Source organism: Peromyscus leucopus, chromosome 1, assembly GCF_004664715.2.
Source record: "Peromyscus leucopus breed LL Stock chromosome 1, UCI_PerLeu_2.1, whole genome shotgun sequence".
In the NCBI taxonomy this organism is placed as follows: domain Eukaryota; kingdom Metazoa; phylum Chordata; class Mammalia; order Rodentia; family Cricetidae; genus Peromyscus; species Peromyscus leucopus.
In genome coordinates, this window is record NC_051063.1 from 86,386,562 (window position 1) to 86,411,715 (window position 25,154).

Below are 25,154 nucleotides of genomic sequence, written 5' to 3' on the forward strand. Positions count from 1 at the left end.
CAACTATTGTGATTGAAAGTTTCACTGGGTATAGTAGTCTGGGCTGGCATCTGTGGTTTCAGAGTTTGCAGCACATCCATCCACGACCTTCTGGCTTTCAGAATCTCCATTGAAAACCAGGTATTATTCTAATAGATCTGCCCTCAAATGTTACTTGGTCTTTTTCCCTTGCGGCTTTTAATAGTCTTTCTTTGTTCTGTACATTTAGTGTACATTCTTATTATCATGTGCCATGGGGAATTTCTTTTCTGGCCCAGTCTATTTGGTGCTCTGTGTGCTCTTGTACCTTAATGGGCATCTCCTTCCTTAGGTCGGGGAAATTTTCTTCTATGATTCTGTCGAAAACATTTTCTGTGCTTTTGACCTAGGTTTCTTCTCCTTCATCTATTCCTATTATTTATGGATTTGATCTTCTCACAGTGTCCCAAATTTCTTAAGTGTTTTGTGCCTGGATTTTTTAATTATTGTTTTTTTGTTTGTTTGTTTAAGATTTATTTATTTATTTATTATGTATAGAGTGTTCTGCCTACATGTATGCCTGCAGGTCAGAAGAGGGCACCAGATCTCATTGTAGATGGTTGTGAGCCACCTGTGGTTGCTGGGAATTGAACTCAGGATCTCTGGAAGAGCAGCCAGTGCTCTTAACCGCTGAGCCATCTCTCCAGCCCTTAATTATTGTTTTGTTGTTGTTGTTGTTTTAGATTTAACATTTTCTTCACCTGGGGTATTCATTTCTTCTATCTTGTCTTCAATACCTGAGGGTTTTTTTTTTTTTTCTATCTCTTGAATTCTGCTGGTGAGACTTGCCTCCTGTGGGAATTTCTAAATTTTTCATTTCCAGCTTCCCCTCAGTTTGGTTTTTCTTGATTTATCCTATTTCCACTTGCAGGTCTTGAACTGCTCTCTTCATTTCACTCCACGGTTTGACTATGTCCTCACAGGTTTCATCAATGGGCCTGTTCGTCTCCCCTTTAGGCCCTGGAGCGTGTTCAGAACAGCTGTTTTGAAGTCCTTGTCTTGTGCTTCGGCTGTACTGCCTTTCTCGGGGCCTAATGTAGTAGAGTTGCTGGGTTCTGGTGGAGGCATCGTGTCCTGGCTGTCCTGTTTTTATGCTGACATCTAGGTATCTGGGATTGGGATGGTTGTGATTCTAGGTGCTGATACCTGGTCTTGTCTTTGTTGGGTGAATGTTCTGTTCCTTGGTTTCTATTGCACTCTTTGGTTCTTAGGAAAGTACTGTGAGTTACCTGATTTGGACTGCTTCTGAATCCCTGCCAGACATGGCCACAGGTTGTTTCTGTTATTGGGAGCTGACATTTAGGGTGGAGATGGGCTAAAAGGAAGGAGGGTGCTGAGTGGGTCCACAGGAGGGAGGAAAGGAGAGCATGCCTCAGGGATCTGCTTAGTCCCTTGGGAATGGTGGGGAGGAGGAAGAGGTCACAGCAGGTGGTCTGCTACTGGGGTGAGAGGGAATTGGAGGAGAGGAGGCAGAGTGAAGCTCTGAGGATCTACCTGCTGACCCGCCCTATCTGCTTCCTGGCCAGTGGTTACCAGGGGATAGCTGTGGGAGCTGATGGCTGAAACAAAGGGATGGGGTGTGAGGGAGGCAAAGGAGGAGATCTGTGTGATCCTCTGGAGATGGGGGCGGAGAGGAAGGAGGCCACAGCAGGAGTTCCACTCCGAGGCTAGAGCCTGTGCAGCGGCCTCTCTGCTGTGAATCACTTAACCACAGTCTGCCATCCCAGCTTGCCTCAGAAGCCGAAATCCTTCACACATACTCCAGATGGTGACGCGTGCAGGAGGAGTCTGAGGCAGGAGAATCACAGTGAGTTTTAAGCCAGTCTAAGCTACATAGTGAGTGTTAGGTCATTCTGGGACACAGAGCAAGACTCTTCAAAATAACAGGAAAAAAAATAGGTCCCAGGTTTCCCCAACCGTTCAATCAGACAGATCCTTCCTTATAAATTCTGTCTAGTTAAGGAGAGAGTTAACTGTCCAGTTAAGCTCCCTGCTCTTCCATGCTTCTAGAGTCTCCCTCTGGCTTTTTAAAATTATTTACAATCCACTAACTCTTTCCCCCAACACACCAAACAGTCTGAAAAACTTTTGCACTAAACTATGCTAAGTTATCAACACTTAAAAATTTATTGAACACCTACTATGAGCCAGGAGCTAGCCATGACTGAAAATCTCAGGAGAAATGAAGCAGGGCCTCCAGCTCCAGGGACTCTACACATGCTAAGTATGGAAGGGAGCAGGGCCCGAGGCTCTCCATCCACACAAGTCTATTCATGCTATATAACCTAAGAACCATATTTGATGAGACAGAGGGTGCAACTCAGTAGTAGGACACTTGTCCACCATGTGCAAGGCCCTGAGTCCCACCCATAGCATTACCAAAAACCATGACATCAGCAAAATACTAAAATACCACATCTGAATGGTTGGGGTGTGTCTGTGTGTCTGTGTGTGTCTGTGGAGGCCAGAGATCATATTAGGTATCTTTCTCAGGTTGCTCTCCATGTTATTTTTTGAGGCAGAGTCTCTCATCAACCCTGGAGATTCAGATTTGGCTAGGCTGGACAGTCAGTGAGTGGCAGGGATCCCCATCTCTGTCCCTCGTCCCCCCCCCCCCCCAGTGCTGAGGTTCCAGACAATGTGCTCCCATGCCTGACTTTTCACACAGGTGCTGGGATCTGAACTCAGGTCCTCAGGCTTCAGCAGCAGGCACTTTACTGACTAAGCCATCTCTCAGGCCCCGGGAGTCATTTGTCTTAAAACAACTTGTTGCCAGGTGGTGTTGGCACACACCTTTAATCCCAGCACTCAAGAGGCAGAGGCAGGTGGATCTCTATGAGTTCAAGGCCAGCCTGGGCTACAGAGTGAGTTCCAGGACAGCCAGAGCTACCCAGAGAAAACCTGTCTAGAAAAATAAATAAAAAACAATTTGTTGAGTCGTTTCTATGTACCTGTCATTGCAGGCAGCACTTAGAATGTGAGACTGAAATCATTACTCCAATACAGACCTTTCTGGTTTCAAAATGTGTGATCATATTCAAGGAACCAGGAGCAATTGCTCTCAAGGTGCAGAAATAGAGATGGTGGTGACTGGGCTGGGAAGGAGGATGGGAGTCATGCCAGGATCAGTCTCCAAGGCCCAGGGCATTGAAGGAAATTTGAAGGCCAATTTAGCTGTCCTGGAGGACCAGGAGAGGTAATGCTGGACCCTACAGGTTCTTTGCAGCCAAGAAGCCACTGACTCACACAGACCGTCATATCCAATATATGCCCTGAGAGCGCTGCCCTCTATAGCTGCTAAATGAGCCTCTGGGGGCAAGCCTGCCAGATCACACAGCATCCACAGCCCATGAGCAGTCCATCTCAGGAACCTGCCCCGCAGCAAGGCACCCAGACTAATAATCAGTCACCACGGCTTGGAAATTCTCACATATTTATTCCGGGCACTCTGCAATTTGTTCTGTATGATTTCCAACTACAGGGAATGACTACAAAGAGACTCAGTGCCCTTGAGCAGGCACAGGCGGATGCCAGCCAGGTCTAGCCTTTTGAGAGAAGGTATTAGGAGGGAAGGTGCACACATATTAGGAAGCATGAAAATGAGACTCCGGTATGCTCATCAGAGCTGTGCAGCCCCCAAGGCTCCAAAGTGTCCTGGAGGAGACCCGAGTGTGTAGGAGCTGTATGAAAAGGTGCTGGGACTCCACAGTGAGAGAAAGGAAATTGTAAGGAGCAGCAAAATGTCACATGTTGCCCTTAATTTGAACAGAAGGCAAAAGACAGAAAATACCTGGTTTTGAAAATGACACTATGAAAAGGATCTTATACACTCTTATCGGGGACACGTTATATACGTGTGCACTCATCTGTATAGGTATATGTGAAGGCCACAGTTAGATGCGGGGTGTATTCTATTGATTTCCACCTCACTTTTTAGGACAGGGTCCCTCACTGAACTCAGAGTTCACTGATTTGTCTAGGCTGACTGGACAGTGAACCCCTGAGACCCATCTGTCTCTTTCCGCCCCCCACAGTGTTTTGGTTACAAACACACACTGCCATGCCCAACTTTCGTATGGGTTCTGGGGATCCAAACTCAGACCCCTATGTTTGTGCAGCAAACATGCTACCAATGGAGCCTCATCCCAATCCCTGTGCATGGCTTTTGACCTGATTCAGACCTGAGAAGTTATCACACACAGAAGGCCTGACCTAAAATTTGTGAAGTCTCATTTATTTCTGTGCATTTGTGGTTTTGCCTGCATGTATATCTGTATGAGGGTGTCAGTCCCCTGGAACTAGAGTTACAGACGTTTGTGAGCTGCCATGTGGGCGCTGGGAATTGAACCCAGGTCCTCTGGAAGAACAGCCAGTGCTCTTGACTGCTGAGCTATCCCTCCAGCCCTGCAAAGTCTCATTTCTAAGCTACATGTATTGGGACTTCCTGGCACACCAAGGAGGAAGGAATTCTTTCTCTATGGGCATGAGACACATTTAAAGAAATGTCGCTTAGGCCATGTGTGGTGGGTGGCACATGCCTTTAATCCCAGCACTTGGGAGGCAGGTGGATTCTCTGCGAGTTCAAGGCCAGTGTGATCCAGAAAGTAAGATCCAGTCTCAAGAAGGAAAAAGAAAAAAGAGTCACGTGACTCTTAGACTCCCATTACTCAATGCTGGATTAAAGCCAACCTTCATCCATGAGGGATTTACAGTTCAGTACACAACTAATGTAATAATATAAAAGCAACTTAGGTTACCACAAGAAACCCTGCCGCAGAGGAACGCTGAGAGCCTGTCCATCTACAGGACCCAGCAGCTCCTTCACAGCAGCTCAGCTAAGCCCCCCAGGCACACAGAGGGGAAATATTGTTAACCTCATTGACAAACATACAAATTGATCTAAAGAGCTGGGGGAGGGGTGGAGCACACCTGTAATCTTAGCACTCAGAGGGCAGAGGACAAAGCAGGAATCTGTTCTCTCCATCCACCGTGCAGGTCTTGGGGACTGAATGCAGGCTGTCAGGCTCGGTGGCAAGCACCTTACCCACCGAGCCATCTTGCCAGCCCACTTCTGGGGTTCTTGTAGCTCTGCTGTTTATGTTTCTGACACAGTCCTACCTGCAGCACAGTCTGACCTAGAATTCACTGTGTAGCCCACGAGGGCCGTCACGTGTGTGTGATCTATCTGCCTCTGTCCTCTGATCTCCGCATGTGCAGCGTGGTGCACACAGGCATGCACACATATAAATGCAATGTGGGGCTGAGGAGATGGCTCAGCAGTTAAGAGCATGCACTGCTCTTGCAGAGGACCCCAGTTCACTTCCCAGCACCCATTTCGAGTGACTCATAATGAGCTATAACTGAAGCTCCAACGGGTCTGTCACCCTCTTTTGGATGCTTCGGGTGTTGTGGTCCTGTCACAAGACCCAAACCCCACCCTGAGCAAGACCGCCACAGAGCCGATATCCAATGCAAAACACACAGGGGTTTATTGATAACAAGCAAGCCCGGCTTGGTCCGTGTCCAACACTCCGACACAGCAGGTGGAAGAGGATGGCCCTGACTGAACTCTCAGAATGAGGAGGGTTTTTGAAGGGAAAAACTGCAAGCAGGGTGGTACAAGCCTTTGCATTAGAGGATTGGGTAAGGGTGTGTAACCTTTGAATTTACTAGTTAGGGATTACAGTTATCATTTGGGGGCAAGCCTGGACAAGTCTCGGGCTTCGTCCTTGAGCTGCCATGGAGGCTGGCTGGCCTAGCACATACTGACTGTGGGGGCTGACTCAGTGGCCCAGGCTCTGTCCTTGACTCATGCACATAGCTCTAAGTTAGTGAGAGGTCCCAGACAGTAAACAACTGGCTGAACCTTGAGCAGTCAGTTACATGCAGAAAGGGAGCTACTGTAAGGACTGTGTCTTTTGTTCATGGCCCTCCCAGAAATTGCTTGCTCAAGTCTCAGGAAATTGAGGCCTGATCTCTAAGAGAAGACTGACAGCCTATTATGGCATCTGCTTGGTCCTTCCAGGGTATCTGTATTCACAGGTCTACATACCCACACACAGTTATACACATACACATTATTTAAATTAGAATAAATATATTTTTTACTTAAAGAACTACAGAAGCCATCTTTCTGACTACTGGTTTTTCCAAGGAAAGCACATGGCTGCTGGTCCAATTGGGGTTCTCTGAGATTTCATCAACGGCAGGAAGATCTGTCTTACCCTTTGCATCCCAAGATGAGAAGGTGGTAGCCTGGCTTGATGCGTGACCCTTGCTTCAGTGAGGCCAAAACACTGAAGGGAACTGCTGCCTAGTTTATGTCAGCTTGACACAATCCAGAGTCATCGGAGAAGAGGGAACCTCAATGGAGACAACGTCTCCATCATCAGGCAGATCTGTGGGACATTTTCTTGGTTAATGATTGATGTAGGAGGACCCAGCCCACTGTGGGCAGTGGCTCCCTGGGCAGATGGTCCTGGGTGTATGAGAAAGCAGGATGAGCAGCCATGATGAGTGAGGCAGTAAGCAGCGCTCTTCCGTGGCCTCTGTACCAGCTCCTGTCCCAGGTCTCTGTTTGAGCTTCTGCTCGGCTTCCCTCAACGATGAACTTCTTTTCCAAGTTGTTTTTGATCATGGTGTTTACCACAGCCATGAAAACTGAGCAAAAGACAGATTTTGTTTTTACGACAGCAACTGAGACAAAAGACAGATTTTGTTTTTTCCAAGACAGGGTTTCTCTGTGTAGCCTTGGCTGTCCTGGAACTCACTCTGTAGACCAGGCTGGCCTCAAACTCACAGAGATCTGCCTGCCTCCGCCTCCCGAGTGCTGGGATTAAAGGTGTCTTTTAGCCGGGCAGTGGTGGAGCACACCACTGCCAGGCTAAAAGACAGATTCCTGACACTACTGTTTGAGTCCCTGGGCCTGCCACCGAGCTTCCCAATCCTGTAAGTTAACAAACCCCACTTGCCATTGGTTTATTTGGGGTTTCAGTCACTTTATAGGGAATTCCAAACATAAACAAATGCAAATGCAGCAGGCGTCGAGAACTCGCCATCTCATCTACTGCCTCAGAGGAGAAGACAGGGGTTTCCAAATGGCTGAACCTAGGTCGGCCTTAGCCCAAAGGCCGCCCGTTGCTCCTCCGCTGTGCTGTGGATTCTCTCCCCTGGGAAGAATAATCATTTCTGGCAGTTCTTTGAGGTCTAGTCATTCTTTTTGGTTTCCTAGTTGGGAATATCATAGCGACTTGGTGAAAATGGCAACTGAGTTTTGCATCAGTGAAATTCTTACATCTATAGGACATCAGCCCACTCCATTCCGCCACTTTCAGGCCGTGTGATCTTGGGTTTGCGCCTCACTTGTAAAGTGGTGATGGGTTAGTAACAGCTGGGCATCATGGCATGCCCCAGTGAGCCCAGCAACCCCAGAGTTCAAGTGGAAGGATGGTCTGAGCTCCAAGAGTTCATAGGTCAACATCAGGAGACTCTATGTCTGAAAGAGGGGATAGATGCAATAAAATGTTTTAACAATGATACATGACTGTGCTGTCAGACTTCACGACCGGAGAAAGTGGAAAACAGATGTAGGAGGTACTGACTACATTAACTAATAGTGTGAAGCATTTACCTAGCACTGCCCCATGTTAGATCCTGGGAAACCAAGGCTCAGAGGGGTAAAGACAATTGAAAATGCAGCGTGATAGAGTTGAGGTCGGGTGGATTAGAACGAGGTTTCCCAACTCCCTGGTCCTTACAGCCCACAGCTATGTAGAGCCTCAAAGGCCAGGACAAGCCCCGAGGGGTGAGTGGAGCCATGCGCAATGGCTGTGGTGTGGCCACCCCACTGGTTCACTCACTTGATTGTGCACTCCCGATGGACAGAGGTAATTTTGTCCCTTTCTCTAACTCGGACGCCACAGTTAGTGCTCCGTGGTGACTGAGCCATCAACAAGTCCCTGTGTAAGTGCACGAAGACCTTTTCCAGGCGTGGATCTGATGTCACAGATGAGGAGGGTATGATTAACCAGTAAGCAAGAGAACATTTATGTCACCCACATCCCCATCAGGTGAGTGAAGGAGCCACCCCCATGATTCCCACAGCACTTGGTGTGGTCCCCAAGTCTTACCCCTCCCCACTATTCTGCTCACTTCGGGGGTAGTACTTACCCCATTGACGTGTGGCCTGGGAACAGAGAGGTGGCCTTGTTTTCAGAAGGTGGTCCAGCATTGCAGGGGAGAGGCTACACTCTGAGAACTACCTGCCTGGATTCGAAGCCCAGCTTGGCTGTTGCCTAGCTCTGTGGAGAACAGCTGTCTCAGTCAGCTTTCTGTTGTGCTGTGTTTGCTGTGGCAAAATGCTTGAGACAGTCAACTTAAAAAGAAGGAACCAGGTATAGCACTCAGGAGGCAGGGGCAGGTGAATCTCTGCATAGCAAGGTCCTGGCCAGACTAGCGAAGGATACATAGGGAGACACTATCAAAAAAAAAAAAAAGACAGACAGACTGAGGCTGTGAGTGTAACCTGGGCTCCATCCTCAGCATGACGAGAGAGAGAGAGAGAGAGAGAGAGAGAGAGAGAGAGAGAGAGAGAGAGAGAGAGAGAGAGATGACATGTGTCATTTTTGCTCATGGTTGCCGAAGTCTCAGCCCATGTTGTTTGGCCCCATCACCTTCAGCCTTGTGACAAGGCGACACATCACAGTGGGGAAGGCAGGACAGAGGGGGCTGCTTGCCCCTTGCCAGTCAAGAAGCAGAGAGAAGGGGCAGGGAGGGGGACAGGGCCTGCTATCCTCTTCAATGGTATGCCTCAATGACCTCACTTCCTCCCATCTGGCTCTACCTCTTAAATGTTCTGCCACCTCCCAAGGGCACCTGGGGACATTCCCAAACTGCAACAACAGATTACCTATAGAAATGGGGAATTAGGCTGGGGGGTGGCGGCAGCAGCGCACACCTTTAATCCCAGCACTCTGGAGGCAGGGGCAGGTGGATCTCTGAGTTTGAGGCCAGCCTGGTCTACAGAGTGAGTTCCAATATAGCCAGGGCTACACCAGAAACTCTGTCTCAAGAGATGGGGGGGGGGGGCCACAAGGATTAGAGCTGGGAAGCCCCTCAATGTTAGAGTGGTTGCCTGGCATGAACGATACCTCAGTTCCACCTCCCTCCTCCTCCCCTTCCCCCCCAATACCAAAATGAGGGTGTGATGATAACTATGCCTTAGTCAGCCGAGGCTGCCGTAACAAAACAAACCTTCTGTTGGATGGTTTCAACAGAAGACGTTTACTTCTCACAGTTGTGGAGGCCGGAAGCTCAGAATCAAGTGCCAAATGGCTCTGCTACAGGTAAAGGCTTTCTTGGTGACTTATGGGTGGGTGGCCGGTGTATTCACCGTGTGTCCTTATGGGTGGGGAGTGGGAAGAAGACACTAATCCCACCACAGGGCCCCACCCTCGTGACCTCCTGCTGTGTGACATTCTTCCAGGGGAAGCATGAGCAAGTATCAGCTCATCCCAGAGTGAGAATCAACGACAAACCTAGTCAAAGCTGTATTGTAACAATACAATCCTAGTCAAAGCTGTGAGCCAATGCGTTCACTGGGATTGCCTACAGCGTGTGAGGAAGGGCTTCCTTAGAAGAGCACGGATGACTCAGAGACAAGGGAGTCGCCTAAGCCCACACCTATATATACATATATGGGTGACAGTTGCTGAAAGTTAGAGTCCTGGAGCTCACTGCTCAACTTTCGGGCAGCTCCACAGGTTGGCGGGCCTTCTCTCCTCAGCAGCGGGCCTGGTTAGTTTCCTGCCAACTGGACACAAGCTAGAGTGTCTTGTCAGTCACCTGACAAGAAGGAACCTCAATTCAGAAAACACCTCCATAAGGCTGGCCTGTATGCAAGTCTTTGGGGCATATTTCTGAATTAGTGATTGATGTAGAAAGACCCAGCCTACTGTGGGGGATGCCACCCCTGGGCTGGTGGTCCTCCTAGTGCATAAGAAAGCAGGCTGAGCAACCCCTGGGAAGCAAGCAAAGAAGCAGCACTCCTCCATAGTCTTTGCTTCCGTTTCTGCCTTACCTTCCCTGGATGATGGACTATAAACTGAAAGGTTAAATGAACCCTTTCCTGCCCAAGCTGCTTTTGATCCTGATGGTTTACCACAGCAGTAGAAACTCTGACAGAACTTGATACCAGGTCATGGGGTGTTGCTGTGACAGACCTGTGTGTCTTGAGAGGATTGTGGTAGCACTTTTGAACTTTGGACTGGAAAAGCACAGAGCTTTTGCTCAGATCACAACTCTTAGCATTTATATAAGCTTAGAGGGGGTGGGACCTTGTGAATCTGTTAAGTTTCAGGGACTTCCTGAATCCAGAGAGGTTTTTGTTTTTTGTTTTGGTTTGGTTTTGGTTTGGTTTTTTTACAGCATCAGTCTTTACACCTTCCCTTTAGAACTTTGGATCTTAAGGAGTTTACCTCCATGATACATGAAATGTTCCAGGTCAGAAGAAATTGCTATAGAACACCTCTCAAATGCAAGCCTCAACAGGAATGTGAGGGTAGGGTTACAGATATTCGGTCTATAATAATCATTTCCCTCATGAAAATTTTAAGAGGCTTAAGCTGAATTTTTTTAAAGATTTATTTATTTATTTTCATTTTATGTATGTGAGCATTTTACTTTCATGTATGTACATGAATTGCATGCATGCCTGGTGCCCATGAAGACCAGAGGAATTGTTAGGTTCCCTGGAACTGGAGTTATAAATGGTTTTAAGCTGCCATTTGGGTGGTAGGAATTGAACTCAGGTCCTCAGCAAGAGTATCAATAGCTCTTAACCACCAAGCATCCCCACCCCCATCCCTGAACCACAGAGCATCTCCCCAGCCTTGAGCCACAGAACATCTCCTCAGCCCTTAAGCTAGTGTTAAGTCCTTGTCAGTATACCTGGCATGTACATAACCCTTTGTAGACATTTCCCGTTCCAGCAGGACCAGCATTTATTGGATTAATTAATGAAAGTATGAGTCAGTTAATGATGTAGAAGGAATGGTTGGGTATATGAACCAACCCACAAGGAGATGAGAAGTGAAGGAATGAGTGAGCACATAATAAATGCAAGAATCAGTAGATAAATGATTGAGAAGTAGGAAAAAGGAGAGCCTCCCTTCTGAGAGTTTCCCTAGAATCCCTGCTCCAGTCTCAGAAATTCTTTTCCTGTAGGAATAGGGTGCCCTCTGAGGTCACCTCAGTGCCAGTGTCTCCAGGGACCTCTGCACCACACCAACTACCCATGAGCCACTGCCTCCTGTGAACCCTGACCCAGACTGAAGCCACCCAACGTGTCACAGGACATCACCCCATGATGACAACCAAGAACATTGCCCCAGCCTCAAAGCCAGTGACCTACGTTCTGCTCCAGACATCTTCAGAAGGCCCCAAAGCCACCAACAAATCCTCCAAGACCAACAAGTCCAGGGGGTCCTTCCTCAAGACACCGGACTCGGTCAGAAAACTGTCCAAGCAGCTCCCAGGGAACTGTGAGAACTTCTTTCCTGAGGCTAAAAACTTCTACTGCCTAGACATATGTCCCTTTGTAGCAGGGAAGATTCTGGACCCAGAGCCACAGCCACACGTCCCTATCCCTGCGGCCACAGAAACCTATATTCCTGAAAATCCCACAGCTAGGCTTCAACTGATGGATCAGGCATATGGGTTCAGAAAGAACATCAACCCAGTCTTGTACCCTCCTAGGAATGCACCCACTGTATCAGCCATGAATACCCCCTCTGCAGATGCCATGAAGGTATCCTCTATATCAGTCATGAAGGCAGCATCCTCTGCAGATGCTGTGAAGGTACCCTCTGCATCAGTCATGAAGGTACCTTCTGCAGATGTCATGAAGGTACCTTCTGCATCAGTCGTGAAGACACCCTCTGCAGATGTCATGAAGGTACCCTCTATAGTAATTATGAAGCCACCCTCTACAGATGTCATTAATGTATCCTCTACAGAAATTTTAAAGGCACCCCATTTAGTGGCCTCAAAACAACTCTTTGCATGGGTGACAAAGCCAAGGACCAAGAACCAACCTAAGAATCAAAAGAAGCAAGACAAGGAAAAACATTTACTCTCTCTTGACCTGGTGCTTGTCAACCGAAACCGCTTAACTCCAACCATCCAACATTTACCTATTCCAGAGGCCACAAAGGTCATAATCAGGAACCCATGTAATTTATTGAATTACCATCCAATAAACATCTGACTGCAGTTTCTGTCCCCTACATTGAGGCCAGTGCTCCCAAGCTGCATGGGTTGTGCACTGTGCAAGGTCAGCCCGCATCTATCTACAGGAGTGTTGCCATGGATCTGTGTCTTTGCTTTGACAGATCCAGCAGATGGCAGTAATGTGTCTTGGAGAACCAGAGGCTTCTAAAGATTAAAGAAAAACATCAAAAGAGCTAGTGATGTCCTGGAGCTGCAGCTCAGTTGGCAGAATAATTGTCTAATATGCATGAAGCCCTGAGTTCAAGACCCAGAAACCACATAAACTGCGAGATGACATGTGTCTGTATTCACAGCATTTGAGAGGCAAAAGGAGAAGAATCAAAAGTTCAAGATAATCCTTGGCTACATAAGAGTTTCTGAGGTCAACCATGGTTCAAGGTGTGGTGATATATTGTGTACCCTAATAAACTTGCCTGGGGATCAGGGGATAGAGCCAGCCACTAGATTAAACTCAAGGTTTGCCATGCAGACCTGGTGACCTGAGTTCAATCCCTGGATCTTACAAAAAGGTAAAAGGGCAGTTGTCTTTGACACATTAGCACACATACACCTCCACACACTGAGATCCCAGCTCTGAAACCAGGAACAGAGAAGAGCCACAGGAGGCTGGGAGGTTGACGAGAATGCAAAGCATGATAGACAGATAAGACTATCTTATCTATAAACCTTATTTACCAGCACATGGGCTACTAGGGAGGTATGCACCAGCACACAGCAGACCGACCTATAGGCCACATGGAGGTAGGTACACAGGTCTCCAGACAGGCAGACTGGCAAAGGAAAGTAACAAAAGGTAGGTAACAGCTCTCCCCTCTAACCTAAAGGCCCTATTTATACAGACTCACACAAAAGTAGCATGCTGTCAGAAATAGTTAAATAAAAGATTACATTAGTTTTCCCAGATATCAAAGGTCTGCCTTTTTTTTTTTTTTCCAACTTGATCCATGTGGCATATCCATATCAGTACCATGTTGTCTAAACATAGACTGGCTTCTACAGCCCTCTATTCCCTACACATACACACCATACACATACAAAAACAGTAAATAAAGGCTAGTGGTGGCACTGGCAGATGCTTTCCCTGAGTAGGAATACGATGCTCCAAGAAAGGTTGCATCCCTACTCTGCCAGCACAACTGGCTACCCATCCTAGACAAGGGGCTAAGTTCTGAGACTCCACTTGTTCATGCGGAAAATGGGGTAATAGATACCTCATTACGTGGTTGAGAGTGTGAAGTGAGATAAGCCATTGACCCGGTGCTTACATACAGAAGATACTTAAGGACAATTGTGGGAGGACAGCAGTGGACATCTGTTTACCTCACAAACCAACAGAGGGATGCCTCACCCCAACCTGTTGGCTAATCTTGATGGTCAGATTGGGAAGCAATTAATAAAGTGTGCTTTTACCTGTGTCTGCAAGGGCTCTTCTAGAAAAGACTAAGGAAGAGGAAGATCCATCTAGAATGGGCAGCACCATCCTGTAGGCTGGGGGCTTGGGTGAAATAAGAAGAAGGCAGGAGCATGCCATCACGGGCATTCTCTCTGTGTCTCTGTCCTTCTGACTATCTTTCTGTTGTCTTTCTGTCTTTCTGTCTCCTGCTTTGCCGTCATGATGGGAACTCTTCTGCCCCACCACTTCTTCCCACCATGAAGACTGGACCTATGAAATAATAAATCCTTCTATTGCCATCTAGGGGTCTGGACTGATGTTTGTTTTCTCTGCAGCTACAAAACTGAAAGTAAGCCAGGTGTGGTGATACACACCTTTAATCCCAGCACTCGGGAGGCAGAAGCAGCAGATCTCTGAGTTTGAGGCCACTTTGGTCTACAGAGTGAGTTCCAGGACAGCCAGGGAAACTCCGTCTCAAAAAAAAAAATTGAAAGTAACCCATCATTCATGCTCAAGAAAGCCCAGTAAACTCATCAGATCCCTACAGTAGGCTCTGGTAGAATTATACTATGGTTTGTTGTTGGGACGTTGAGAGGAGAAGACGTTGTTTAATGTCTCCAGGGAAGGGATTCTCATAACTGTGCTGAACATTCTTATCAACTCTTGTTTCTATGCACCTAGCAACCAAGCCAGTTTTTCTGCAGGAAAGAATTATGGTTCATACAGAACCAAGGATGGAATTTGGAGTCCGTTCCACTTGGCTTCCAAGTGTGTATTCCACCAAAGTGTTACCCTCTTCTGCCTACAGGAGAAAAGAAAGAAGAACATCCCAGAACCTGGCAGAGAAAGCTGTCGCCCATATGTCCTGTGTCTCCCTCCACAGTAGTACTTCTCAGCCAGAGGCCACTTGGACTTCAAAGGGACATTGGCTGATGCCTGCAGGTTTTGGGTATCACAGCTTAGAGAGGGAATGCTTAGCCCACACACTCTCATGAATAACTTGGGCAAAAACATTTGAGTGCTGAGGTGAGAGTCTGGGATCTTCAGCAATGGGCTTCCAGTTTCTCAGCTGGACATGCACCTGCTGGAAATAAGAACCAACTGTGGCTCTAGGTGGCCACATAACTAAGTTCTGGCCAAAAGAACTTGGCCAACTTCCTTTTTCTATTTTTAATTTTATAAATTTTATTATTTAAAAAAATCTTGGGCTGGAGAGATGGCTCAAGGGTTAAGAGCACTGGCTGTTCTTACAGAGGTCATGAGTTCAATTCCCAGCACCCACATGGTGACTCACAACCATCTGTAATGAGATCTGGCTCCCTCTTCTGGCCTGCAGGGATATGTGCAGACAGAACACTGTATACATAATAAATAAATAAATCTTTAAAAAAAAATCTTACAAAAAAGTAAAAACATCTTACACCAAAAATAGCCAGACCTCACAATCTATCCTTTTTTGACAATTATTTTATGTGTGTGTGTGTGTGTGTGTGTGTGTGTGTGTGTGTGTGTGTGTTTGGTGTTTACATATATGTGAGTATATGTACGCATGTATGTCTACCCTCAGAAGCTAGAAGAGGGTATCAGATCTCTTGGAGCTAGAGTTAACAGATGTTTGTGAGCTGACCTATATGGGAGCTAGGATCCAAATATGACCAGTCATGATTGAGCAGCAAGTGCTTTTAACAGAGGAGCCCTTTAGACTTTGACAGTACTCCCTTAAAAGATGTAAGCCTCCCCTTGAAACCTGCCTGCGAGAGTCAGCGTCCTGACTCAGCAGAACAGCCTGGAGAGAGCCTGACCTTCTGATGACGTCACAAGTGGAGCTGACAGGCCAGCAGCTTTCACGGAGGAGAGAAACAAACTTTCATCTTGTTAATATTAAGTATTATAATCATTATTTATTGTGTGTGTTCATGCATGTGTTTGGGTGCATGTACATTTGTAAATGCCAAAACTTGATGACATCCAGTGTCTCTATCATTCACTTGGTTTTTTTTTCTTCAAATTAATTAAATCTTTATTGGTTTTAGAGGGAGGAGTGTGTGCTGTATGTGGGGGTGGAAGACAACTTAAAGAGTTACTTTCCTTCCTTCCCCATGTGATTTCCTAGAATTCAGCTCGGGTTGTCAGGCTTGGTGGCAGATGCCTTTACTGTCCTGCTGGCCCCTCCATCTTACTTTTTGAGGTGGGGTTCTCTCAAGAAACCTGGGGCTCATCCATTCAGCTAAACTACCTAGCCAATGAGCTCCAGGGATCCATCTGTCTCCATTTCCCCATCAATGGAATTCCAACTGGCCACCACTGCACCCAGCTTTTACACAGGAGCCATACTCAGGTAGGTCCTCATACTTGAGCAGAAGACGCTAAGTCCATCAAGCTATCTCCTACCACAACCCCACACACACTGTGATTTTGAGTCTTGTATCTAATAGTCAAATCTTCATACTAACAAGATAGAGCAACACCATCCCATTTCTTCTAAGATCTTTAGAAAATATCCCCCGCCCCTCCCCAGACAGGCTTTGTTTGGGTAGCAGATTGAGGAATGGGGAAGCATTTTCTTGCTGCCATGTCATCAGCCCAGTGACATTTGCCACTCTGGCGATTGCCCACAAGTCATTTCTGAGTATGTCAGCCCATCCAATTTCCAGACCTGACTCAGCTGCACTGGTCTCTTTACACACAAAAAACATCTCCTGAACAGAGAGCAGGTGCCCATTTATGAAATTTTCCTGAGATCCTGGATATAAGCAAAGGCTCAGAAAAACCACTAAAACTAGACCACACTGTGGGTAGGAAGACAGTTTATTTGGGGAATCAAACTGCTGGGCTGTTTCTTAGCGGGCAGAGAACCGTGGGCAGTGGGCAAAGCCTTGTCAGTTTTATGAGGACAGTCACCAATGAAGAAGAGGTGTGAGCCAGAGCAGCCTGGGATTCAGTGGAAGGGCTTTGATCTGCTGCAGGCTGTTTGGGTTAATGAGGAACTAGATGACCTTTGTCCAAGGTAGTTAGTTGACCATTGAGGGTGGATAAGGGAAGTAATGGCTTTTCCTGACAAACAGAAACCCCCTTCGCTAGATTTCTGAGGAATGCTGAGTTTGGATTCTTGCTTACCTGATGGTAACCCTGGTGGTTAACCTGGTCAGGGTCCAGCCTGAGCTGAGCCCAGGCTGTTATTTAGGACATTGTCAGCAGCATTTTTGTCTGCCATTTGGGGGGGCGGGGCACCCTGGAACTGACACTGGAGAGAGTGAAGGTCCAGGAACCTAGCCTCGCTGAGCAGGCTGCGACTCCTCCGTCCTCCCAGCAGTGATAGGAGGCTGTGGCTGTCCACTCAGGTGTCACGTGCTCTCCACTGAGTCACCTGCACTTGAAGTCTGGGGGACACACAGCATATGTTCAGGACATGGCTCAGCCCTTTCATATGTGCAGTGGAGGAAGTGCTGGCCTCAGTGTTGACATGTCTGGCTTCCTAACTCGAAAACCTGGCTTCGATGAGCTGTGTGATGCTTTTTGTTTACAATGACATTTAAACTGGCTTCTGCAAAAGTGCAGGGAACTACTGACTTGTGTCACTTATTTCAAAATCAAAGAGTGGCTGGATCCAGGGACTGGATTGACTATGCTGCTGGGTTTCACAAGCCTGGTGCCTCAGCATCTGCCCTTCATTCTTGCTTGCTCTGAGCACTCCAGTTTCCAGAAGAGACGATGATATGACTGACCTGAGTCACCTTGGGCAGGCTTCTGCCTTATTGGAAAGCCCATTCTCAGAGTCCTCCTCCTCCCAGGAAGTGCTCCTCAGATAGAATCTAAGGTACCCACCTCCCACAATGGATTTCCAGCTCCAGGCTACAGAGCACCTGGCCCAGGCACACACTACAACTAGATAGTAATCAGTTTCAGCCTCAGGGCTCAAGCGGGGGCAGTTAACTCAATCCATGTGCACAGGAAAGCTTAAGACATGACTACATCCAAACTCCTCGTAGAGTACAGACATCTTTCATAAAGATGTGTTCTATAGATTGACAATCTCACAATAAGAGGCTGGGGGAGGATCTGGTGTGGTCTCTGCCACACAGGTGGCACAGAGGTCACCAGGCTATTAACCACATCCATTCCCAGGTTTCTGGGCAGAAAACAGGTCATATGTCTCTCCCCTTGGAGAGACAACTTCTGTTCCCCCTAACACTTACCTGTGAACACAAGGACCTCTGTACCTCCTCCACTCCTCCACTGAGCTGCACCCCAGATTTCTTGTTTCACTTTTTCTTTCAAGATGAAGTCTCACTAAATTGCCCAACTTTGATTTGAACTCCTTCTGCAGCCCGGGCTGGCCTTGAATTCCCTCTGTAGCCAAGGCTGGCTTTGAACTTGTGATCTTGCTTTGGCCTCTCAAGTAACTAGGAACACAGGCCTGTACCACCAGGCCCAGCTATGAAATATTTTATAGATATCATATATAAAGCTTCCTTTGAGATCATGCCTAGGCAGTTTGAAAATACAGAATCTAGGACTCGTACAGTTTTTAAAATACACTATTTATTGGAGAATAAATTCATACAGACAAATAGTACATTTGGCATTTACATAGACCATGATTAAACTTTTGACATCTGACATTTTGGCTAGATAATCATAGTTTTTAATGGTAATAAGAACACTAAATGTACTTGCCATCATGACCATTTTAAGTGTCGGTTGAAAATGTTAAACACAGCCCCAATGCTGTGCATGGATCCCCACCACTTCTCAGTCCCCCAAACCGTTGCTCATGTGCTCTTCTCCATTCTCTGCTAACCACCATTTTCCTACTTTGCTGAGTTTCTGTGATGTTTTGTTCTGGGCAGGGTGGGGTTTGTGTTGTGCTGTTGGGGGTCAAACCCAGAAACTTAGGCACATGAGGCAAGCACTCTCCCTGAGCTACATCCTCAGCCCCTGGATTTTTTAAATTGTGTGACTGGGTGTGGTGGCCCATGACTTTAGTCCCAGCACTCAGGAGGCAGAGGCAGGTGGATCTCTGTGAGTTCAAGGGAAGCCTGGTCGACATAGTGAGTTCCAGGACAACCAGGACTATGTAGAGAGACCTATTCTCAAAAAAAGAAATTAAAAGTCATGTGTGTGTGAATGTGTGTGTACATGTGAAGGCCATGTGGCTAACCCCAGATGTTTTTCTTCAGGCTCCCTCTGCCTTATTTATATAGTTTCTGACTCCAGTAGATCTGAAAATCAGGAGGAACAGTACTGACTTGAGTCCAATAGCTATCCTCTAATTCCACACCCACACTCACTTTGTGGCCTCAGGTACATTTTTTTTAAAAATTTCCCTTTCATACATGAATGCATTTTATTTTTATCAAACCCACCCTTCACTCCCTCATCTCTAACTCCTTCAGTGTCCCTCCTTCGACATCCTCCTTCCAATTTCATGTCTATGTATGTAGGTATATATAACTTATAGGATCCAAATAGTGTTACACACACACACACACACACACACACACACACACACACACACACACATACACACATGGCTGTTCACTGTGTGAGCAATCTAGCAGAGGTCTCACCCCTGAACTGATTTTGTCTCCCCTTCCAGCTTCGGCTGCCTGTAGCTTTCCAATGGGGAGTAGGGCCTTGGGGGACCCCCAACACCCCATACTGGATTATTGACTAGATTGGCAACCATGGTTCCCAAGAGTTCCAGAGTGCAAATGACTGTTGTGTGTGGAAGACACTGTTGCACAGCTGTCTTCCCCCAACTTCTGGTTCCTACTGTCTTTCCTCCCCATCTTCTGTGATGTTGTTCCCTGAGCCTCATGGGGAGGGGTGTAAATAAGTGTCCCATTCAGAGACTCACTTATTTTCTGCACTTGGATCATCTGTGGTCCTTTGGGCTTGCCTCTGTCCACTGCAGAAAGAAGCATCTCTAATGAGAGGTGGGAGCTGGATTAAGATATGCAGATGAGGGTAAGTACTTAGACGATTTCTGGATCCTATATCAGCATGATAGTAGGTTCTCTCCAAGGGTTTATGACCTCTCTAGCCACAGGTTCCTGGCTGGGTTTATAGTACCAGGATGAGCTCCTTCCTGTTTAGTGGGTCTTAACCCAATCAGAAAGCTGTTGGTTACCCCTTACAACCATCATGCCACTGTTGTATGAGTGAGCTTGTCTTGACAGGTGCGTTGTTATTTTAGTTGGCAAGGTTCACATCTGGGTGAAGCTGTCAGCATCTTCTCTCTCCCCATAGCCTGCCTAGCACCTTGAATTGAAAGCTGGCCATCAAGGAGAGATGTTTCCAATTCAGAACCAGTTTGAGTTCTCCAAATCTTGTGACCAAAGTGTGTGGCAAAGGGAAGAGAATGGAAGGGAAGAAGGGAGGGGAAGGAAAAGGAGGAGAAGGGAGAAAGAAGAGGGAGAAGGTGTGCTGGCTGGTTTTATGTCAACTTGACACAACCTAGAGTCATCTGAAAGGGAAGCACAATTGAGAAAATGCCTCCATAAGAACCAGCTGTCGGGCATTTTCTTAATTAGTGATTGATAGGGGAGGGCCTAGACCATGGTGGGTGGTGCTATCCCTGGGCTGGTGGTCCTGGGTTCTGTAAGAAAGCAGGCTGAGTAAGCCATGGGGAGGAAGCCAGTAAGCAAGCCATGGCCTCTGCATCAGCTCCTGCCTCCAGATTCCTGCCCTGTTTGCTGTCCTGAGCTCCCTCAGAAATGGACTGTAACCTGAAAGTGTCAATGAAATGAACCCTGCCTATCTTCCCCGAGCTCCTTTGGGTCATGATGTTTCATCTCAGCAATGATAAGCCTGATTAAGACAGAAGGGAAGGGAGCTTGCAGGCCTCAGTGTTACCTTTGCTCCTGCCTTCCTACATGTCTTCAGTGCTAAGCTTAGCACCTATGTGCATCGTCTTACTCATCCTCATAACAACCTCAGTCACTATTATTACACACACTCCTTTGAATGGCAAGGAGAGGAGCTCTCAGAGAAGTTAAGCTACCTACCCAAGGTCATACAGTAAGTGGCCAGGACAGGGCGCTCCATTGATGTATCTCCACCAATGACCTTATACTCCCACTGCCTGAGGGTTTCTGACTCCTCTATAATCTAAACTGTCAATCACCTGGAAAGGACCCTAGAAGCAAGCTGAAGATCCTTGCCTGCCCTGCCTCCCAGCTCTCCTGTCCTGCTTTGCATTCATGACAGCACTGTTCTTGTTCCAACTTCAGCGCCAATGAGCTGTGGCTTGCCTGACCACCTCTGAGTCATTGAATCTGGCAGACAGTGCTAAACTAATTTTCGAGGATCTTTGGGAGGCATTTGGCTTCTGTCTCCCCAGCTAAGAGCCCTGCAGACAGTGGCAGCAGGCTGACAGGACCCAGGGCTCCCTGCCAGGTCAGGAGAGCTCAGCCTGTGATGTGATCAGATCCTGATTAGCAAAGTGGTCCTGACTTACAGAGGGCCCTGTACTGGATCACTCTCTGGAACATGAGTGCCAAACCATGAGGATGCTGCTAGAACATGTCTGGAAATGGAAGCAGATGGAGAAAACCATAGCTAGTTTTTACATTCAGGATTGTAACTGGATAGTAAAATGCTAGCACTTGTGTGAGACTCTGGGCTCCACGGAAAAACAAAAGGCAAAGCCAGGGCTCTCACCACGCATGCAAATGACCTAACCTGTTATGTTAACACAAAAACACACTCTGTCATCAAAGGGAATAAGAGATAGTTTATTCTAGAGCCAAGCATGAGTGACTGTAACCTAGGAATACAGTTTGGGTTATGCCAAATTTCATGTCTGTGCACCACGTCTCTGCCTGACACCTGCAGAGGACTGCAGAGGGGACCATTGGGAGCCACCATGTAGATGCTGAGAGTTGAACCTTGACCTCTGGAAGAGCAACCAGTGCTCTTAACCACTGAGCCACCTCTCCAGCCCAATGGAAGAAGTTTTGTAAAGTTTTTTTTTTAACTAACAGAACACAGAAGGTCATAAATCAAGTTTTTTAAAAAGATTTTATTGTTTGTGTGTGTGTGTGTGTGTGTGCGCGCGCGCGCGCACGCGCGCACTCTGCATGTGTGCCTTTATGGTGGAAAAGGACATCAGATCCCACTACAGATGGTTGTGAGCCACCATGTGGTTGCTGGGAATCAAACTCAGAAACCTCTGGAAGAGCAACCAGTGCTCTTAACTGCTGAGCCATCTCTCCAGCCCCCACCAAAGTGTTTTTTGTTTTAAAGACTTAGTTAGTTAGTGTGTATACAGTATTCTGTTTGCATGCATGACTGCATACCAGAAGAGGGCACCAGATCTCATTACAGATGGTTGTGAGCCACTGTGTGGTTGCTGGGAATCAAATCCAGGACCTCTGGAAGAGCAGCCAGTGCTCACAGTCCTCCTGCCTCAGCTTCCCAAGTTCTGGGAGTCCAAGCTAGACTGTCATGCCTAACTCTTAGATCTGTTTGGTTTTTGTTTGTTTGTTTGTGGGTTTTTGTTTTGTTTTTATTATTTATTTCTCTATGGTCTATAAACAACGTCAAATAAAATGATGAGGTAAATCACTATGGGCAAAGAGGACTAATCTCATGTTCACTGCTCTCGACATGGTAAAATTCAATTCAAAATAAATCTTTGAGGGGCCGGAGGTACAACTCAGCCTGTACATACTTAGCATGTAGAGTCCTGGGTTCCACCCATAGCACAGGACAACCTGGGCAGGGTGACCCACACCTGTAACCCAGCACTCAGGAGCAGACGTTCAAAGTCAGCCTCAGCAACAGTGAGTTCAAGGCCAGCCTGGGCTGTAGAAGACCTTGTGTATAAAACTTTAAAAATAAATAGTAAGTGATAAGTAAAAAAAAAAAAAAAAAAAAAAAAAAAAAAAAAAAAAAAAAAAAAACTTTCCAAAGGAAGCCCTTCTGCGGCTGCCTGTCTACTGCTGTCCGCATAGTGCGCCACAGAAATGCATTCTCTTTCCATTGTTTTTCATTAGTTTAAGTAATAAGCTTAGAAACCTTCCTCCAAAATGTCAAGATGGGAACACATGGCAACCCTTGACATTTCCAAATCAGCACCTAGAAAGCCCAGCATGAAGGCTTTGGGGGAACAAACTTGTCTCGTGTGGACCGCATCTTCTCGTCTAGTTAGGAGCCCATACGTGGCTCTTGGAACTGAGGAGCTTGGAGCCCAGGTGTCTGGAAGGTGGCTACCACAGCTAAAACACAAGTGCCCTCTGTCCATTTCACCATCGTCAAGATGTCTGAGTGACGGCTCAAGGCTCGCAGTGGCAGTGTGCTGGCCTGACGCATCCATGGTAACTGAGCATGCGCATTGGGCACATAGGCGCCCTAAGTCTAAGGGGCTTAGAGGTGCTTTGACATGGCTGCTGTTTCAGCGTGAAAGCTAGAGAGTCTGGGGTCTGCACGAAACCATTTAACTGTTGTTTAAATTTTTAAAAATTAAAAACCTCCTAAGTAGCAAGACTCATGGCTGCCCTTGCCCAGGAGTTTGTCTGGATTGTATTTACAGAGCTGTCTCTCGTTCACACCTTGCCCTTGGAGGAGGCCCAAGACCAGCTGAGCCCCATTGATTTTTATCCTGCTCTGGGATCATTGGCATCAGGGAGCTCAATAAATTTCAACTTTCCTTCTGGAAGGGGAGCCTGTTGCAGAAATATGTGGCGGACATAGCGGCGCATATCTGTAATCCCAGCACTCAGGAAGTAGAGGCAGAAGAATCTTGAGATCAAGGCCATCTTCGGGATATCCACACTTCCTTCAGGCTCTGCTTGGTAACTTGCTAGCGCTGTGCACAGGATTCTAGTGCGATCTGGCTGGTGTTACTGTGGTTCTAAAGGTGTAACTCAGGAGCAGCCTAATGGAGGACACTAGAGAGGAATGTGGAGAGGCAGGATGGTCACTGAGTCACCCACACCACCCACCCTCTTAGCACTTCCAAGTGTTCACCAAGCCCTACCATTTAGGAAGGTCCATTACCAGGCATGCTGACTTCAATCACTGCCAACTAATGATTGAACTAACTCCACCCCCCCCACACACACACACCCTGCAGAGGACGGAGAACGGGACTCAAACCTCCAATTTATAATTCCAGAAGCAGAGGCAGGAGAGCTAGCGGTTCCTAGTCAGCAGGCCATACAGCAAGGCTCTGTCTCAAAATAATAATAATAAAATGTTGTAAAAGTTTGCCAGGGCGGTGGTGGCGCCCGCCTTTAATCCCAGCACTCAGGAGGCAGAGCCAGGCGGATCTCTGTGAGTTCGAGGCCAGCCTGGGCTACCAAGTGAGTGCCAGGAAAGGCGCAAAGCTACACAGAGAAACCCTGTCTCGAAAAACCAATAAACAAACAAACAAAATGTTGTAAAAGTTTAAACTCTAATTCTTCCTCGTATCCCCACTGTACAGCCCCACCCTGGAGCTCCCTGGGAGCCCAAGGCCGCCAATCATCTCACTAGCATATCAGACACAGCCTCAATCCTAGGACCTTCAGGGCTTCAAATGCTGCAAACGCACATTCAGTGTCTCCAGGGGCTGAGGAGATGCTAAGCTATCAAATATTTCACATATAAGCATGAGACTTGAGTTTGCTCCCCCACTGTAAAAAGGCTGGGGGCATCACAGAGCCTATAACCCCAGTGCTGAAGATCCCTAGGGTTCACTGAAAACCATTTTAGACAGTCAGCTCTAGGTACAGTGTGACACTCTATCTCTAAATAAATAAATAGATAAATAAATAAATAAACAAACAATAAAAATAAGGTAAGAGTGCAGACTGCTGGCTAGAGGGATGATTCAGTGGGTAAGAGTGCTTGCCTCTCAACCCTGATGACCTCAGTTTGATCCCGTGTAAAAGAACTGGATTTTGTGCCTCAGGTCTATACCTCAGCCCCAGCACTCCTATGGGGAGATGGGAGGAGAGACTGTACCTCAAATAAGGTGAATGGAGAGAACCGACTCCTAAAAAGTTGCCCTCAGACCACCGTTGTTGTTGGGTTTTGTTCTTTTGGGGGCGGGGCTCCCACCCAGCTCCCAAATAAATCACACATGGAGGCATATTCTTAATTGTAAATGCCCAGCCTTAGCTTGCCTTATTTCTTACCAGCTTTTTTTTTTTTTTTTTTTTTACTTTAAATTATTCTGTCTGTCTTTTGCCTCTGGGCTTTTCCTTTTCTCTTCCTGTATACCTTTCTTTGTTTTTTACTCTGTGGCTTGTTGTGTAGCTGGGTGACTGGGTGACTAGTGCCTGAAGTCTCCTCCTTCTCTGGCTGCTGCTTCTTTTCCTAGATTTCTCCTTCTATATATTCTCTCTGCCTGCCAGCCCTGCCTATCTTTTCTCATGCCTTGCTGTGGGCCATTCAGCTCTTTATTAGACCATCAGGTGTTTTAGACAGGCAAAGTAACACAGCCTCACAGAGTTAAACAAATACA

General features: G+C 47.0%; 1 protein-coding gene and 1 long non-coding RNA gene across 3 annotated transcripts; one reads left to right on the plus strand and one right to left on the minus strand.

Moving 5' to 3' along the window:
• Window positions 1-6,995: 6,995 nt before the first annotated feature.
• On the minus strand, window positions 6,996-8,542 carry LOC119087547. The gene is made up of 3 exons (XR_005091015.1): window positions 8,188-8,542; window positions 7,878-8,013; window positions 6,996-7,513 (listed from the first exon to the last, which is right to left on the minus strand). It is a non-coding gene; the product is annotated as an uncharacterized LOC119087547 (long non-coding RNA).
• Window positions 8,543-8,776: 234 nt separating this feature from the next.
• On the plus strand, window positions 8,777-12,288 carry LOC119087552. 2 transcript variants are annotated; one of them, XM_037203453.1, is made up of 3 exons: window positions 8,777-8,820; window positions 9,314-9,362; window positions 11,242-12,288. In XM_037203453.1, exon 3 carries the CDS (start codon window positions 11,381-11,383, stop codon window positions 12,281-12,283), a length of 903 nt encoding a protein of 300 aa, XP_037059348.1. In that variant the 5' UTR covers window positions 8,777-8,820; window positions 9,314-9,362; window positions 11,242-11,380; the 3' UTR covers window positions 12,284-12,288. The 2 variants fall into 2 exon arrangements, with proteins under 2 accessions (XP_037059348.1, XP_037059347.1); XM_037203452.1 differs by having other exon boundaries at window positions 8,780-8,820; window positions 9,294-9,362.
• The last annotated feature ends 12,866 nt before the right edge of the window (window positions 12,289-25,154 follow it).